A 15,281-nucleotide genomic window follows, 5' to 3' on the forward strand; every position below is an offset into this window, starting at 1 on the left:
ACCACCAACGGCAAGGTCCAGGACATACAATATGAAATACACTGAAGCACCAAAGAAACTGATATAGGCATGCGTATTCAAATACAGAGATAAGTAAACATGCAGAATACAGTGCTGTGGTCAGCAACGCCTATATAAGACTAAAAGTGTCAGGTGCATTTGTTATATTGTTTACTGCAGGTTATCAAGATTTAAGTGAGTTTGAACATGGTGTAATAGTCGGCACAGTAGTAATGGGACACAGCATCTCCAAGGTAGTGATAAGGTGGGGATTTTCCCGTATGACCATTTCACAAGCGTACCGTGAATATCAGAATCCAGTAAAACATCAAATCTCCGACTTCGGTTTGGCCGGAAACAGATCTTGCATGAACGGAAGCAACGACGACTGAAGAGAATCATTCAGTGTCACAGAAGTGCAACCATTCTGCAAATTGCTCCAGATTTCAATGCTGGGCCATCAACAAGTGCCAATGTGCAAACCTTTTGACGAACCATCATTGATATGGGCCTTCGGAGCCGAAGGCCCAGTCGTGTACCCTTGATGACTGCACATCACAAAAATCTATGCCTCGCCTGGACCCGTCAACACCGACATCGGATTGTTGATGACTGGAAACATGTTGCCTGGTTGGACGAGTCTCATTTCAAATTGCATTGAGCAGATGGACGTGTAGATATGGAGACAACCTCATGAATCCGTGGACACTGCATCTCAGCAGGGGACTGTTTAAGCTGGTGGATGCTCTGTAATGGTGTAGGGACTGTGCAGTTGGATTGATGTGGGACCCCTGATACGTCTAGATATGACTCCAACAGGTGACACATACGTAAGCATCCTGTCTGATCACCTGCATCCATTCATGTCCATTGCGCAGTTTAGGGACTTGGGCAATTCCAGCAGGATATAAGTATCAGTAAATGAAAACTGGCTCAACTGGGTATAATTTGCTATGAAGTAGCATCTGTTAGGCAGTTACTGTCCCATGCAAGCCTCTCATCTCTGTATAACTACTACATTCTACATCCTAGAATCTGCTTACTGCAGTCACCTCTTAGTCTTCCTCTATGATTTTTATCCCCTCATCTTTTCCTCCAGTATTAAATTGTTGATCCTTTGATTTCTCAGAATGTGTTGTATCAACCAGTCCCTTCTTCTAGTCAGGTTGTACCACAAGTTTCTTTTCTTCCTAATTATATTAAGTTCCTCCTCATTAGTTATGCAACTACCCATCTAATCTTCAACATTCTTCTGGAGCACCACAGTTCAAAAGCTTCTATTCTCATATTGGCTAAACTGTTTATTGTCCATGTTTCATTTCCATACATGGATACACTGCATACCAATACTTTCATAAAAGATTCCCTGACACTTGGATGTTAACAAATTTCTCTTCTTCGGAAATGCTTTACTTGCCATTGGCAATCTACGTTTCACCTCCTCTCTATTTCAGCCATCAGCAGTTACTTTGCTGCCCAAATAGCAGATGTACTCTACTAATTTTAGCATCTCATTTCCTAATCTGATTCCCTCAGCATTACTTGATTTAGTTCGACTACATTCTGTTATTCTTGTTATGTTTTTGTTATGTTCATCTTATATCCTCATGTAAAGACTCTGACCATTCTGTTCAACTTCTCATCAAAGTTCTTTGCTGTTTCTGACATACTTACAGTGTCTTTCTTATCCATGGACATTAATTCCTACTCTCCAGTATCCAAACTGACCGTACCCAAGGTCAACTTCTACCAGTTTTTCCAGTCTTCATCTGTAAAGAATTCATGTTAGTATTTTGCAACCATGGCTTATTAAACTGGTAGTTTAATAATATTCACACGTGTTGGCAACTGTTTTCCTTGGACTTTGAATTATTATGCCCTCCTGAAGTCTGAGGGAATCTAACCTGTGTCACACATCTTGTACACCAAACAGAATAGTTTTGTCAATTGGCTCTCCCAAGGCTGTATATAATTTGACTTAGGTCTTTCACTGCTCTGTTAAATCTTGCTTTCTTTGGAATTGGAATTATGTTGTTCTTGAAGTGTGAGGTATTTCACCTGTCATGTACATTGTTTATACCAACTGGAATAGTTTTGTCATGGCTGGCTCTCCCAAGGCTGTAAGTAGTTGGACTGGGTCTTTCAGTGCTCTGCCAAATTCTTTCTTGCAATATCGTATCCCTCATCTCAATTTCACCTGCTTTGTCCTCCATTTCTATAATATTGCTCTTAAGTACATCTCCCGTGTATAGGTCCTGTATATACTCCTTCTTCCTTTCGGCTTCCCCTTGTTTGCTTAGGAATGGTTTTCTATATGAGTTCTTGATATTCATACAGGGGCATCTCTTTTCTCCAAAGGCAACTTTAATTTTCTTTTAGATGGTATCTATCGTTCCCTTAGTGATATATGCTTATGAATCCTTACACTTGTCTTGCTAGTCATTTTGCACTTACTGTCAATTATTTTTTTAGATGTTTGTATTCCATTTCATTTGCTTCATTAAATACATTTTTATGCTTTCTCATTCCATTAATTAAGTTTTATACCTACTGTGTTACCCAAGAATTTCTACTACATGTTGTCTTTTCACCTATTTGATTATCTGCTGCTTTCACTATTTCATCTCTCAAATCTACCCATTCATCTTCTGCTGTGTCCTTTTCCCCTGTTCTTGTCAGTTTTGCCTAATGCTCCCTCTGAAACATTCAGCCACCTCTGGTTCTTTCAGCTTATCCAAGTCCTATATCCTTAATTCCCCACCTTTTTGCAATTTCTTTAGTTTTAATCTACAGTTCGTAAGAAATAAATTGTGGTCAGGCCACTTCTGATCCTGGAAATGTCTTACAATTTAAAATCTGTTTCCAAAGCCTCTGTCTTACCATTACATAATCACTCTGAAACCTGCAGGTGTCTCCAGGTCTCTTCCATATGTACAACCTTATTTCATGGTTCTTAAACTAAGTGTTGGCAGTGCTCTGTGCAAAATTGTACCAGTCGGCTTCCTGTTCCATTCCTTTTCTCCAGTCCATATTCAACTACAATTTTATCTTCTCTTCCTTTTTCTACTGTCGAATTGCATTCCCCCATCACAATTAAATTTTCGTCTCCCTTAACTACCTGAACATTTTCTTTCATCTTATCATACATATCTTCAATCTCTTCATCTACAGAACTAGTTGGTGTATAAACTTGTGCTACTGTGGTGAGTATTGGCTTTGAGTCTATTTTGGCTACAATTGTGTGTTCACCACGTTGTTCATAGAAGCTTACCCACATTCCTATTTTCTTACTTATTATAAAACCTACTTCCTCTGAAAGGGCACGGCCGACTTCCTTCCCTAATCCGATGAGACCGATGACCACGCTGTCTGGTCTCCTTCCCCAAAACAACCAACCAACCTATAAAACCTACTGCTGCATTGCCCCTATTTGATTTTGTATTTATAACCCTGTATTCACCTGACCAAAAATCTTGTTCCTCCTGCCACCGAACTTCACTAATTCCCACTATATCTAACTTTAACCTATCCATTTCCCTTTTCAAATTTTCTAACCTACTTGCCCGATTATGGGATCTGACATTCCACGCTCCGATCCGCAGAACGCCAGTTTCCTTTCTCCTGATAACAACGTCCTCTTGAGTAGTCCCTGCCCGGAGATCCGAATGGGGGACTATTTTACCTCCGGAATGTTTTACCCAAGAGGACGCCATCATCCTTTAATCATACAGTAAAGCTGCATGCCCTCGGGAAAAATTACGGCCGTAGTTTCCCCTTGCTTTCAGCCGTTCGCAGTACCAGTGCAAGGGCGTTTTGGTTGATGTTAAAAGTCCAGATCAGTCAATCATCCAGACTGTTGCCCATGTAACTACTGAAAAGGCTGCTGCCCCTCATAAGAAACCACATGTTTATTTAGCCTCTCAGCAGACAACCTTTTGTTGTGGTTGCACCTTTATATTGCTGAGGCACGCAAGTCTCTTCACCAATAGCAAGGTCCATGGTTCATAGGGGTCATCTGTATTCTCATTTATCACAAAGTGTGAATTTTTCTGGTCCTTTCGTATTAGGTATTTTCATTTCTATTCCATTGCATTCATTTACTTGAAACCAGAATTCATTGTCCACGAAGTAGACTCTTGATGGTAAATAATGTATGACAGCATGCACATTTACCACCCATGTCAGTGTAGCGATTGAGAGGCACTGCTTTCAAAGAATTTGGAAATCTAAGTTAAACTTGAAGTAAAGATGAAATGAAAAACATTGCACTTTCCTGCAGTAGTGGCGAGGTCCGTTTTTTCAACGACACCATGCAGCGCGGTACAGATGGGCCCAACAACATGCCGAATGGACCGCTAAGGATTGGCATCACGTTCTCTTCACCGTGAGTGTCGCATATACACTCAACCAGACGTGTTTGGAGGCAATCTGGTCAGGCTGAATGCCTTAGACACACTGTCCAGCAAGTGCAGCAAGGTGGTGGTTCCCTGCTGTTTTGGCGTGGCTGATGTGGGCCAACATATGCCGCTGGTGGTCATGGAAGGTGTCATAACGGCTGTATGATATGTGAACGCCATCCCCCGACTGATAGTGCAACCATATTGGCAGTATATTGTCGAGGCATTCATCTTTATGGACGACAATTCGCGTCTCCATCGCGCACGTCTTGTGAATGACTTCCTTCAGGATAACAATATTGCTTGACTAGAGTGGCCAGTATGTTTTCCAGACATGAACCCTATCAAACATGGCTGGGATAAATTGAAAAGGGCTGTTTATGGACGATGTGACACTCCAACCATTCTGAGGGATCTGTGCCAAATCGCCGTTCAGGAGTGGGACAATATGGACCAACAGTGCCTTGATGAACTTGTGGATAGTATCCCACAGTGGATACAGGCGTGCATCAATGCAAGAGGATGTGCTACTGGGTATTAGAGGTACCGGTGTATACAGCAATCTGGACCACCACCTCTGAAGGTCTCGCTGTATGGTGGTACGACATGCAATGTGTTGTTTTCATGAACAATAAAAAGAGTGGAAATGATGTTTATCTTGATCTCTCTTCCAATTTTCTGTACAGGTTCCGGAACCCTCATATGCAAAACTTTTTATGACGTGTGTACATTGCTACTACATTTAGGTTATAATGTTGTTAATGTATTTTGTCACTCAGTTATGTTTTCTCATTTGTTGCAGGACGCTTCTTCTAAGCCAGCAGCAACAGTGAAACATGCTCTTTTTGCAGATTCCTCTGTTGATTCTTTTTACCCTAGTAAGAAATCAGACAGTAAAAACTCTGCAAAAGCAACAAGAGAGCCTATAAAACAGTAAGTTTTTATCTCTTATATACTTACAATACCTATATATGCAATTTAACAACAAAAGCAATCCATTATTGACAAAATTGTTTAATTCGATAGATAAAAATTTTACTCACCAAGCACCAACTGAGCAGACAATAAAAGACAGTTGTAATTGGCAAGCTTTTAGAGCCAATGGCTCCTTTCTTGAGACAGGAGGGTTGAAGGGGAAGGAAGAGGGGTGAAGGAAAAGGAGTGGAGAGGTCTAGGAAAAGGGGTAGATTTTGGGAAAGTCACCCAGAACGGCGGGTCAGGAGAGACTTATTGTATGGGATGAGGAGGGGAGACTGATTTTTGGGGACTGCATAGGACAAGATTTGAAAATGTGAGAGCTTACAGGTGGAAGACAGGATAATATGTAGATAGAGATTACTGCGTAAACATCATGCATGAGTTAGTAAGAGTTAAAAAAAGAAGTGCATTGTACGTAACGGAAGTGGGAGGGGGCACTGAAAAATAGGCGGAAAAGACAATGAAAGATGTAGAAAACTAAAACGGAGTGAAGCAAAGAGTAGTTACAATGAAGAAATGCTGAGATGGAAGAAAGTAACGTAAATTAAGGCCATACGGGTGGTGAGAACCAAAGACATGTTGTAGTACTAGTGCCCACCAGCAGAGTTCCGAGAATCTGATATCTAGGGGAAGAATCTTTATGGCACATGTGGTGAAACAGGCACCGAGGTCACAACTGTCATGTTGAAGAGCATGCTCTGCAACAGGATATTGTGAGTTGCCAGTATACATCCTCTGCCTATGCCCATTTATTCTAATTGATAGTTTGGTGGTAGTCACTCCAATGTAGAAGGCCAAACAGTGTTTACATAACATCTGATATGACGTTTGTCGTCTCGCAGGTGGCTCTCCTTTTGATAGTATGTTTTTCCAGTTACAAGACTGTTATAGGTGGTGGTACGGGGGTGCATAGGCCCTGAAATAAAATCCATTCTGTCTGAAATTTTGCCTACCACATCTAGAATAGCTTTCCATTGCCCTTCCAATCTCCGCAATATTCTTGTCAGACCTTACGCTCCTTCTGCACCCTTCTCCCTACCCAATGGCTACTAACTCTTAAGACGGTCCCTGCTGGAAGACTTACCCTATGAACCCTCCTACCACCACCTATAACAGTCTTGTAACTGGCAAAACATAAACTATCAAAGGGAGATTCACCTGCGAAACGACACATCATATACAGCTGTTATATGTAAACACTGTTCGGCCTTCTGCATTAGCATGACTACCACCAAATTATCAATTAGTATGAATGGGCATAGGCAGAGGGTGTATACTGGAAACTCACAATATCCTGTTGCAGAGCATGCTCTACAAGCACCTATTTCACCACAAGTGTCATCTGGATTCTTCTCCCAGACACCAGCTTCTCAGAACTCAGAAGGTGGAAATCATTCACTCCATTTTAGTTTTCTACAACTTTCATTGTCTTTCCTGTCTATTTTTCGCTGCTCCCCTCCCACCTCTGTTACGTACAATGCATTTAGCTTTTCACTCTTATTAACTCATGCATGATATTTAAGCAGTAATCCCTGTCTACATATTACCCTGTCTTCCACCTTTAAGCTCTCAAGTTTTCGTCTGATGCGGTTGCCAACAATCAGTCCTTCCTTCTCATTCATTATGCTAAGTTCCTCCTGACCCACAGTTCTGAGTGACTTGACCGAAATCTATCCCTTTTCCTTCACCTCTCTCCAGTTCTTTTCCTTCACCTCTCCAGTTCTTTTCCTTCACCTCTCCAGTCCTTTTCCTTCACCTCTCTTCCTTTCCCCTTAAGCTCTTCTGCCTGAAAAAAGGAGTCACTGGCTCCGAAAACTTGACAATTACAGTCGTCTTTTATGTGTGTGTTCTGCCACCTCTACATGCAGTTTGATGTATCATTTCCAGAGGTGTCTTCTTAAATTGATTGTGGTAGTAGACAGTGTCAACTACTTCTCTTGATTGTCATAACAGTTTTTTAAAAAATGAAATACTGCCTGGTTTATAACTAGAATTGTCCATCAACAACAACAACAACAATAACATTGTTGTACTATTGTGTATTCATTGTGATGATTCAGTTTACCATACTGTGCTTGATATTTCTAAGGTCAGTCTTTTTTCCCCTGTTGTGTTGTGGCGTGACATATAACAAATAGTGAAAAGTCCCAAAGAAATACATAAATTACAAGGATTGCTGAGAAAGTAATGCACTACGTTTTTTTTTTTCAACAATTATTTATTGAACACAGTGAAATGTACAAACAAGAAAGAATTATGTTTCTTCTATAATCTCTATCTTTCCACTAATTTCCTTCCCATTCTATTGTCTTTCTCCAGCGAGGCACAAGGATGTGTATGCCATGTGGGTATCACTCCTTGTTCTGGTCTTCAAGCCATTTCTTTATTGCACATATCACTTCTTCATCATTCTTGAGGTGTTCTTCATGACTGGCATCCTTTAATGACCCAAGCAAGTGAAAGTCTGAGGGAGTTAGATCAGCGTTGTAGGGTGAATGGTGTAACTTTGTCGAAATCTGTTTAGTGATATTTTGAACTTGTGTTAGATCAACTATTACCATTTTGAATCAATCAATCACCTGGGTTGTTCTGGAGCTGAAGTCACTGGAAGCACCTCTTGAGTTTCGTTGATGTGTTCACTGGTTTTTGGCACTGTGAATGAACTTATCAACTAGCTGCATATTATCAGGTGTAACAGCCATGGATTTCCTCCCTGAGCACTGCAAATCTCAGAGTTCTATCGAATGGCCTCTTTGCCCAGCGATTGACTGTACTTCTGTCAGTTTCAACTGCACACAAATGTTTGTGAGAGTTCCCAACAGTTTATTTTTCCACACTGAGAAATGTAGTGATGACACACTGCTTATAACATATGTCACGTACAGTTGTCATTTTGAAACTCTGCTGCGGCTATGCTATCTCTCGGAGGAAACATAAAATTTATGTGGGCCTTCCGGAAACTTCAAATAATGTATATCTCGTTTCGCATTAGTGCTGATGTTGATGGCTTAGAAAAAAATGTGGTTTGTTATTTTCTGGACATATACAAATATCTCATATATAAATATATATATGGCACCATTCTAATTAGTTTTATACTCTCATTGGTTTTTCCAGCAGTTAGTATGCAGATAAACTGGCATTTGTTACACTATGTGGGCAACTTGGCTTTGTCATCCATATATACAGAGTATTTCCGCAGCTTTGAAATAAACTTTCAGAGATTAGGGAAGAGGACAGATAGCAGTGTACCAAGGTCAGTACTAAGACACAAAATTTTCATGTATGAACAAGCAAATGGAAACTGATAGGCCACATATCCATGTCAGATTACTACACACCATGTTTCTGAGACTGATTCGACGGCTAAGGGAATCAAGGAAAATGGTACCACAATGAAACAATCAACTAGGACAATAAACTCTAAGGATCCACAAGTTAGATGAACCATTGTTTGCTCTCAGTGATTAGGAGCCTTCAATCAGCATTTCGGTAATTGCCTGTGAAATGTGTGTTGCACATGCAGAAAGTGATATCCAAACATCAGCTCCACTCTCACCATTCACAGACAGTGGAAGCTATATCAGACCACACTTGATTTCTTCTTGTGATGTCATGTAAATGCCATAATGTTCAAGACTCTGCCAGAGATGAAGCAGAACACTAAACTAGAATTCTCACTGCCTGCAAGATTGTTCATATAGGCACTGTAGAACTTTGTTCTAAAGTGTCATGGCTTCATAGAAATTGTGGGTGTTGCTTTGAACAGTTATTTTTACTGAAGCACCTTAAGTCAATGGTTTTTTAACAACATTTTTAGTGCAGTCTTGTGCACAGTGTCAATGCATAATAGGTATTGTGGAAGATTTAATTTCCTTCAGGATTCATACAAAATATTTGTAATTACTTCCTGTACTTGCCTAGAAATGTTGCAGTAACAATTGCAGTGAAAGTGGACTTGAAATTGCAAATACCACCCTCAGTGAAAATTTGTGATCCTAATTCAGGGTGTAAAGGCCCGGGGCAACTGGGAAATCTGAGAAAAACTGGAGTTTTCTCAGCTGGGAAAAACCCAGGAAAAATTTGGGGGTGTTTAAAAAATTCCATGAATTTTTTATTGTTTCAGTATTTAGTAAACTTTTTGGTAATTTCAACTGAAAAAAAAACCAAAACTTTAACAAAGAATTTTACTTTAGCCCACTACTGCAGAATAATACTTCAGCAATAAAATATAAACAAGAGAATAACACCAAAATAAAACTTCAGTTGCGAAGACTTGTCGTTATTATATCTCATTTGGCATGACTCTGGACTTCATTTATGCTATTTAGTAAATCAAAATGTGCTGTAAGTTTTTGCTTTGCAAGCGGCTTAACGTAATCTGTTTACACATTTTTCTTTCACTAATGATGTTTCACCTTCACTCTGACTTTCAGCTCAGATAAGCGCACAGCCTGATGTGGACCTGACATTTTGAATGAAAAGCACATGCCGCAGTATAGTAAAAACGTGCATTCATAGCAATCAAATAGTAAGTGATGGAAATTTTGCAGATTCTAACGCCTGGAAAGTGGAAGGGAAAATGCTGAAATGCTGGAGGGGGGGGGGGGGGGGGGGGGAGGAGTGAGGGAAGAAGGGGAAGTCATGTCAACAGTCTGTCTCACAATCTACATGTACACTCTGTAAATGACTGTGAAGTGCATGACAGAGGGTATGATCCTTTGAACCAGTTATTACAGTTTCTACCTGTTCCATTCACATATGGATCACGCGTAGAGGTTGTAGTCTGTTCCTAGAGTCATCATATTCTTAGAGTGCATCAACAATAGGCCTCCAGTGAGAATGAAAAGACTATGAAAAGTTCAGATTGGAATTTCAACAATTATGAAAAGGATAGATTGCTACTCACCCTAAAGATGATAGAGACAGGCACAATAAAAAGACTGTTACACAAGAAGTTTTCAGCCAAAGCCTTCTCCAGAAGAGAGAGAGGGGGGGGGGGGGGGGGGGGACACCACACACACACACACACACACACACACACACACACACACACACCTCATGCAGTTAGACCATTATCTATGACTGTTTTAGCTGAACTGCTACTGTTTACATTAAATGAAAGCAGCACTTGAGAGAGTGGCATGCAAGGGTTAGGCACAGCAGAGTATGGGTGTTCAGAAAGTTATAAACCTCTTCTTTCACCTCATCGTCGGAGCTGAATAATTGGGACCGCTATTAATGCTCACAGGTACTGAGAGACTCCGAAAAAACTCAAACGGGCAATTCAGAACCGGAGAAGAGGAATGTTGAACAAGGGCATACACATTCTCCATGACAACGCTTGCCCACACATCGCTCAGCAAACCGTTGCTCTCCTGCAACAGTATCAGTGGAACATAATCACTCACCCACACTATAGTCCTGACTTGGCACCCAGTGACTACCACCTGTTCCCTAGGTTAAAAGGACATTTGGCCGGAAAGTGATTAAACTCCACCGACGAGGTGAAAGAAGAGGTTCACAACTTTCTGAACAGCATGGCGGCAAGCTGGTATGACATGAGTGTACAAAAACTGCCACACCGTCTACAAAAATGCATCGAAAGATATGGTGATTCTCTCGAAAAATAGCTAAATGTTCAAACTGTAAACTGATGTAAACCATTATAGAAATAAACAGGTCTGTGTACTTCTAATAAAATAGGAGATCTTACTTTTGGGATTACCCTCGTAAATTCCAGATCTCATTGAATATCATCCTGCATTATTTCATCCACCACAACATTGTCACCAACATCTTCACTTTCAGAAATTCTTGCGTTTTTCCAGCAGTTCACAATCACTTTCTGGAACTAGCAATCGTGTCACAAGCCTGCTTCACATTGAAATTGTAGGGATTGCTCACCTTTCTTTCACTGTTTACGATAATGTGTTGAACTAAATGTGAACAGTATTTTGTGTTAAAGTTCTTAACTACCTCCATATTCAGTGGCTGAAGAATTAAAGTAGATTTGGAGGGGAAGTAGCATATTTCATCATTCTTCAATGCTGGCATGTTGTTATGCACACTAAAATTATCCATCAGTAATGCAATTTTCTTATTCTTCATTGACATCTCTTTATCAAGCGAAAGCACCCACTCACTAAAAAGAGTGGATGTCATACATCTTTTCGATTTGCCTTGCAATTGACTGCAATAAAATAATTGACATTTACATTATGACTGTAGCAAAACATTACAGCTGAAGCTATACTGTACTGATTTAACTTATAAATTAAAGGGAGGTAAAAGAAAATGCATGTACCCTCTTAACCTGGTAAGCTTCTTACATTTCTGAAGCACCGTGGGTTTGCTGATCGTCCGATCACGAGTGGTGTTAGTTTGTGTGTCCTATTTGTCCTGGCGCGTTGGTGCAGAGAACAGTTAGGCGTACTTTAGACTGGTTCCTTCCTTTACATTTTTCTCCTCTAAAGGCTTTAGTCTTCTCTGGCATCAGTTGATAAAACAATCCCATCTCATCTGTGTTGTACAAGTTTTAAGGACTGTATTTTTCTAACAGTTTACACATGGTGTTTTACCTCCAAAATTCTGCATCATCTAAAGGTGGTGACTTTTCTTCTCCTGAAATCTCTTTGAAAATGATCCCATGCCTGTTTTTAAATCTTTGCAATCATCTGTTACTTGCCTTAAAATTATTATTTTTCTTGAAGGGCTAAATTTGCCACTTACAAAATTTTCTTTTATTTCCTTTCGTTTTTTAAAGAATGTAGCTAATGTTGATTGTGCAAGTCCATGCTTCCTCGCCACGTCTACTACTTTCATTCCAATATAAATGTCTTTCAAAACCTCCATTTTTGTCTCCAACCTTATTTGTTTCTGAGTTCCACTCATTGTCCAAATATTAACGAAGTCAAAAGCGTTTACTTCAACTAAAAACATTGACAGATTGCAAAAATCATGGAGCGAAGCTGTACATGAGCTCCACAAAACACTTTTGTTTGCTACTGAAGCTAGACAGTGGACAAACTAAACACTCTTTCAAACAAATGAGCTCTTCAGTGTTTGATGCTCAGCACAGCTCGTCCACGGCTGTAAGCTTCTCTTTACTGCTAGAATAAAGACAGTACTGTAGTGTGTAGTGAAGCTTCTTGAAATGAAATGAAAGTCTAGTAGTTAATAAACAGTACCTACTGCTATAGTGAGCTTCTTAGAAATAGAAAATAGTAAATTCCTCTAAATTTTGTCTTTGTTATAACAGGGTGTTGCTAAATTTACTTCATCATAGTAATGAGGGGTAATTAACATACTACACATATGAAATCAGTTGGTCCCATATAAAATTATCACTGTACCCAGGTTTATCAGTCTGTTGGTAATTATTATACAGAGGTTTGATTGTACTACATTCAGTACCGTATTTACTCGAATCTAAGCTGCACTCAAATCTAAGCCGCACCTGAAAAATTAGACTCTAAATCTCCCCCCCCCCCCTCCCCCCCCCCAAAAAAAATATTTCCCCGAATCTAAGCCGCACCTGAAATTTGAGACTCGAAATTCAAGGGGAGAGAAAAGTTTTAGGCCGTACCTCCAAATCTAAATAAAGTTGGTCCATTGTAATATGAGACCCAATTTAGGTCGAATGAATGACGTTACAGCCACAGTAGTTTGGTTCGAGTCGTAAGCTTAGCAGTTAAGCTTTACCAGGTAACCATTGCTATGTGTCCGGCACTCTGTCCTTATTTATACGGGTACCCTTCCTTTTTCACGTGCTTCGTCTGGTTTGAATTGATAGCTTATTTTCTTTGATCTGATAAGTGCCACTCTTTGTTATAGGTGTTTACGTCACTCTAAACTGAAAATGCATTACTGTACTGTGTCATGCATTGTTTGTCGCATTCTGATAATGAGTGTTTACAGCCTGTCGCTGCTTGCGTCATGACTTGCTTTTGTGCGCACTGCCGCTGCTTACAATTAAAAAAAAAGAGAGAGAGAGAGAGGAATTGTCTGATTAGCGAAGCAATGGTAAGAGACTGCTGTTTGTTGTTACTTGCACTGCTGCTTTCTTTGATAATGATCAACAAGAACCAAATAATAGACCGCGGATGATAGAAAATGTTCTAAGCGAGAGTTTAGCGAAAATTTTTCTCCGTTTGAAAATCTTTACAGACGCCTCTTTAGTACATTACATTCTGCTCAGAAATTAGTCATCTTAGATTTAAAGCTCTAGTCAGTTGCCGTGCTTCATTTCTGACTGTATCACTATTAGGCATATGAATATAAACGCGATATGATATGTATATTCTTCCACGTTTGCTGTTGTCTCACTCTAGTTTCGAAGTTTATTAGGCAGACAGGATTTAAATGAGATAGCAGCAAACACAAAAGAATACATGGCAAAATGTTTATATTTGTATTATTCTTATGGTGAAGAGAATACCGCATGTGATTCACAATTCATAAAAGTTCCTATTAGCAACCATCTCTTCTCACAGGTAGGAAAAAATTCAGTTGTCCATATTGACAAACATTCCAAACAGTCTTGCCAGTCGAATTTTCGTAGTACGGTGAAATGCTGCTATATTCGAAGATGAACAATACGGAATTTGTATTTACTTCGTTGGATAATGTACGAAAATGCAGTGGTCGAAACTCGGGGCGGAGAAAAAAGGGTAGTCTTCCACCTTTTTTTATTTTATTTATTTATTTAGTTTTTTTATTTATTTACTGACACTAGAGGTTTTGGCGCCAGTATTTAGCATTGTGCATGCAATGCATGCCTGCGTAGTGCTACATAATACATATATTCGAAAGCAGAAGTTAGTTGTGGCGGCACCTACCAATGTTTTTCAGAACTTCCGCTTAATTTGTACTCGATTCTAAGCCGCAGGCGGTTTTTTGGATTGCAAAAACTGAAAAAAAAAGTGTGGCTTAGATTCGAGTAAATACGGTAATACTGTTTTTCACTGAGGGTGGTATTTTCAGTTTAGAGTCCACTTCCACAAACACTGTTAATGCAACATTTTGGGTTTGTATAGTGAGTAATTACACACATTTTGTATAAATCTTGAAGGAAATTAAATCCTTTACAACAATGTTTGTTATACGTTGTGCATAAAATAGCATTGAAAAGCTTGTAAGGCAAAACCCCAGGCATATCCCACTTTTTGTGATTTATACACTCCTGGAAATGGAAAAAAGAACACATTGACACCGGTGTGTCAGACCCACCATACTTGCTCCGGACACTGCGAGAGGGCTGTACAAGCAATGATCACACGCACGGCACAGCGGACACACCAGGAACCGCGGTGTTGGCCGTCGAATGGCGCTAGCTGCGCAGCATTTGTGCACCGCCGCCGTCAGTGTCAGCCAGTTTGCCGTGGCATACGGAGCTCCATCGAAGTCTTTAACACTGGTAGCATGCCGCGACAGCGTGGACGTGAACCGTATGTGCAGTTGACGGACTTTGAGCGAGAGCGTATAGTGGGCATGCGGGAGGCCGGGTGGACGTACCGCCGAATTGCTCAACACGTGGGGCGTGAGGTCTCCACAGTACATCGATGTTGTCGCCAGCGGTCGGCGGAAGGTGCACGTGCCCGTCGACCTGGGACCGGACTGCAGCGACGCACGGATGCACGCCACGACCGTAGGATCCTACGCAGTGCCGTAGGGGACCGCACCGCCACTTCCCAGCAAATTAGGGACACTGTTGCTCCTGGGGTATCGGCGAGGACCATTCGCAACCGTCTCCATGAAGCTGGGCTACGGTCCCACACACCTTTAGGCCGTCTTCCGCTCACGCCCCAACATCGTGCAGCCCGCCTCCAGTGGTGTCGCGACAGGCGTGAATGGAGGGACGAATGGAGACGTGTCGTCTTCAGCGATGAGAGTCGCTTCTGCCTT

General features: G+C 40.7%; 1 protein-coding gene across 5 annotated transcripts in view; it reads left to right on the forward strand.

Moving 5' to 3' along the window:
• Nucleotides 1-15,281, forward strand: part of LOC124711167 (protein piccolo-like) — a 305,632-nt gene that overhangs the window by 266,660 nt on the left and 23,691 nt on the right. For all 5 annotated transcript variants that reach the window (XM_047241089.1, XM_047241087.1, XM_047241088.1 and 2 more), the window contains one exon: nucleotides 5,200-5,330. In XM_047241089.1, the coding sequence (XP_047097045.1) occupies nucleotides 5,200-5,330 (131 nt within the window). The remainder of the gene's footprint in view (nucleotides 1-5,199; nucleotides 5,331-15,281) is intronic.

This window comes from Schistocerca piceifrons, chromosome 8 (assembly GCF_021461385.2).
Source record: "Schistocerca piceifrons isolate TAMUIC-IGC-003096 chromosome 8, iqSchPice1.1, whole genome shotgun sequence".
In the NCBI taxonomy this organism is placed as follows: Eukaryota; Metazoa; Arthropoda; class Insecta; order Orthoptera; family Acrididae; genus Schistocerca; species Schistocerca piceifrons.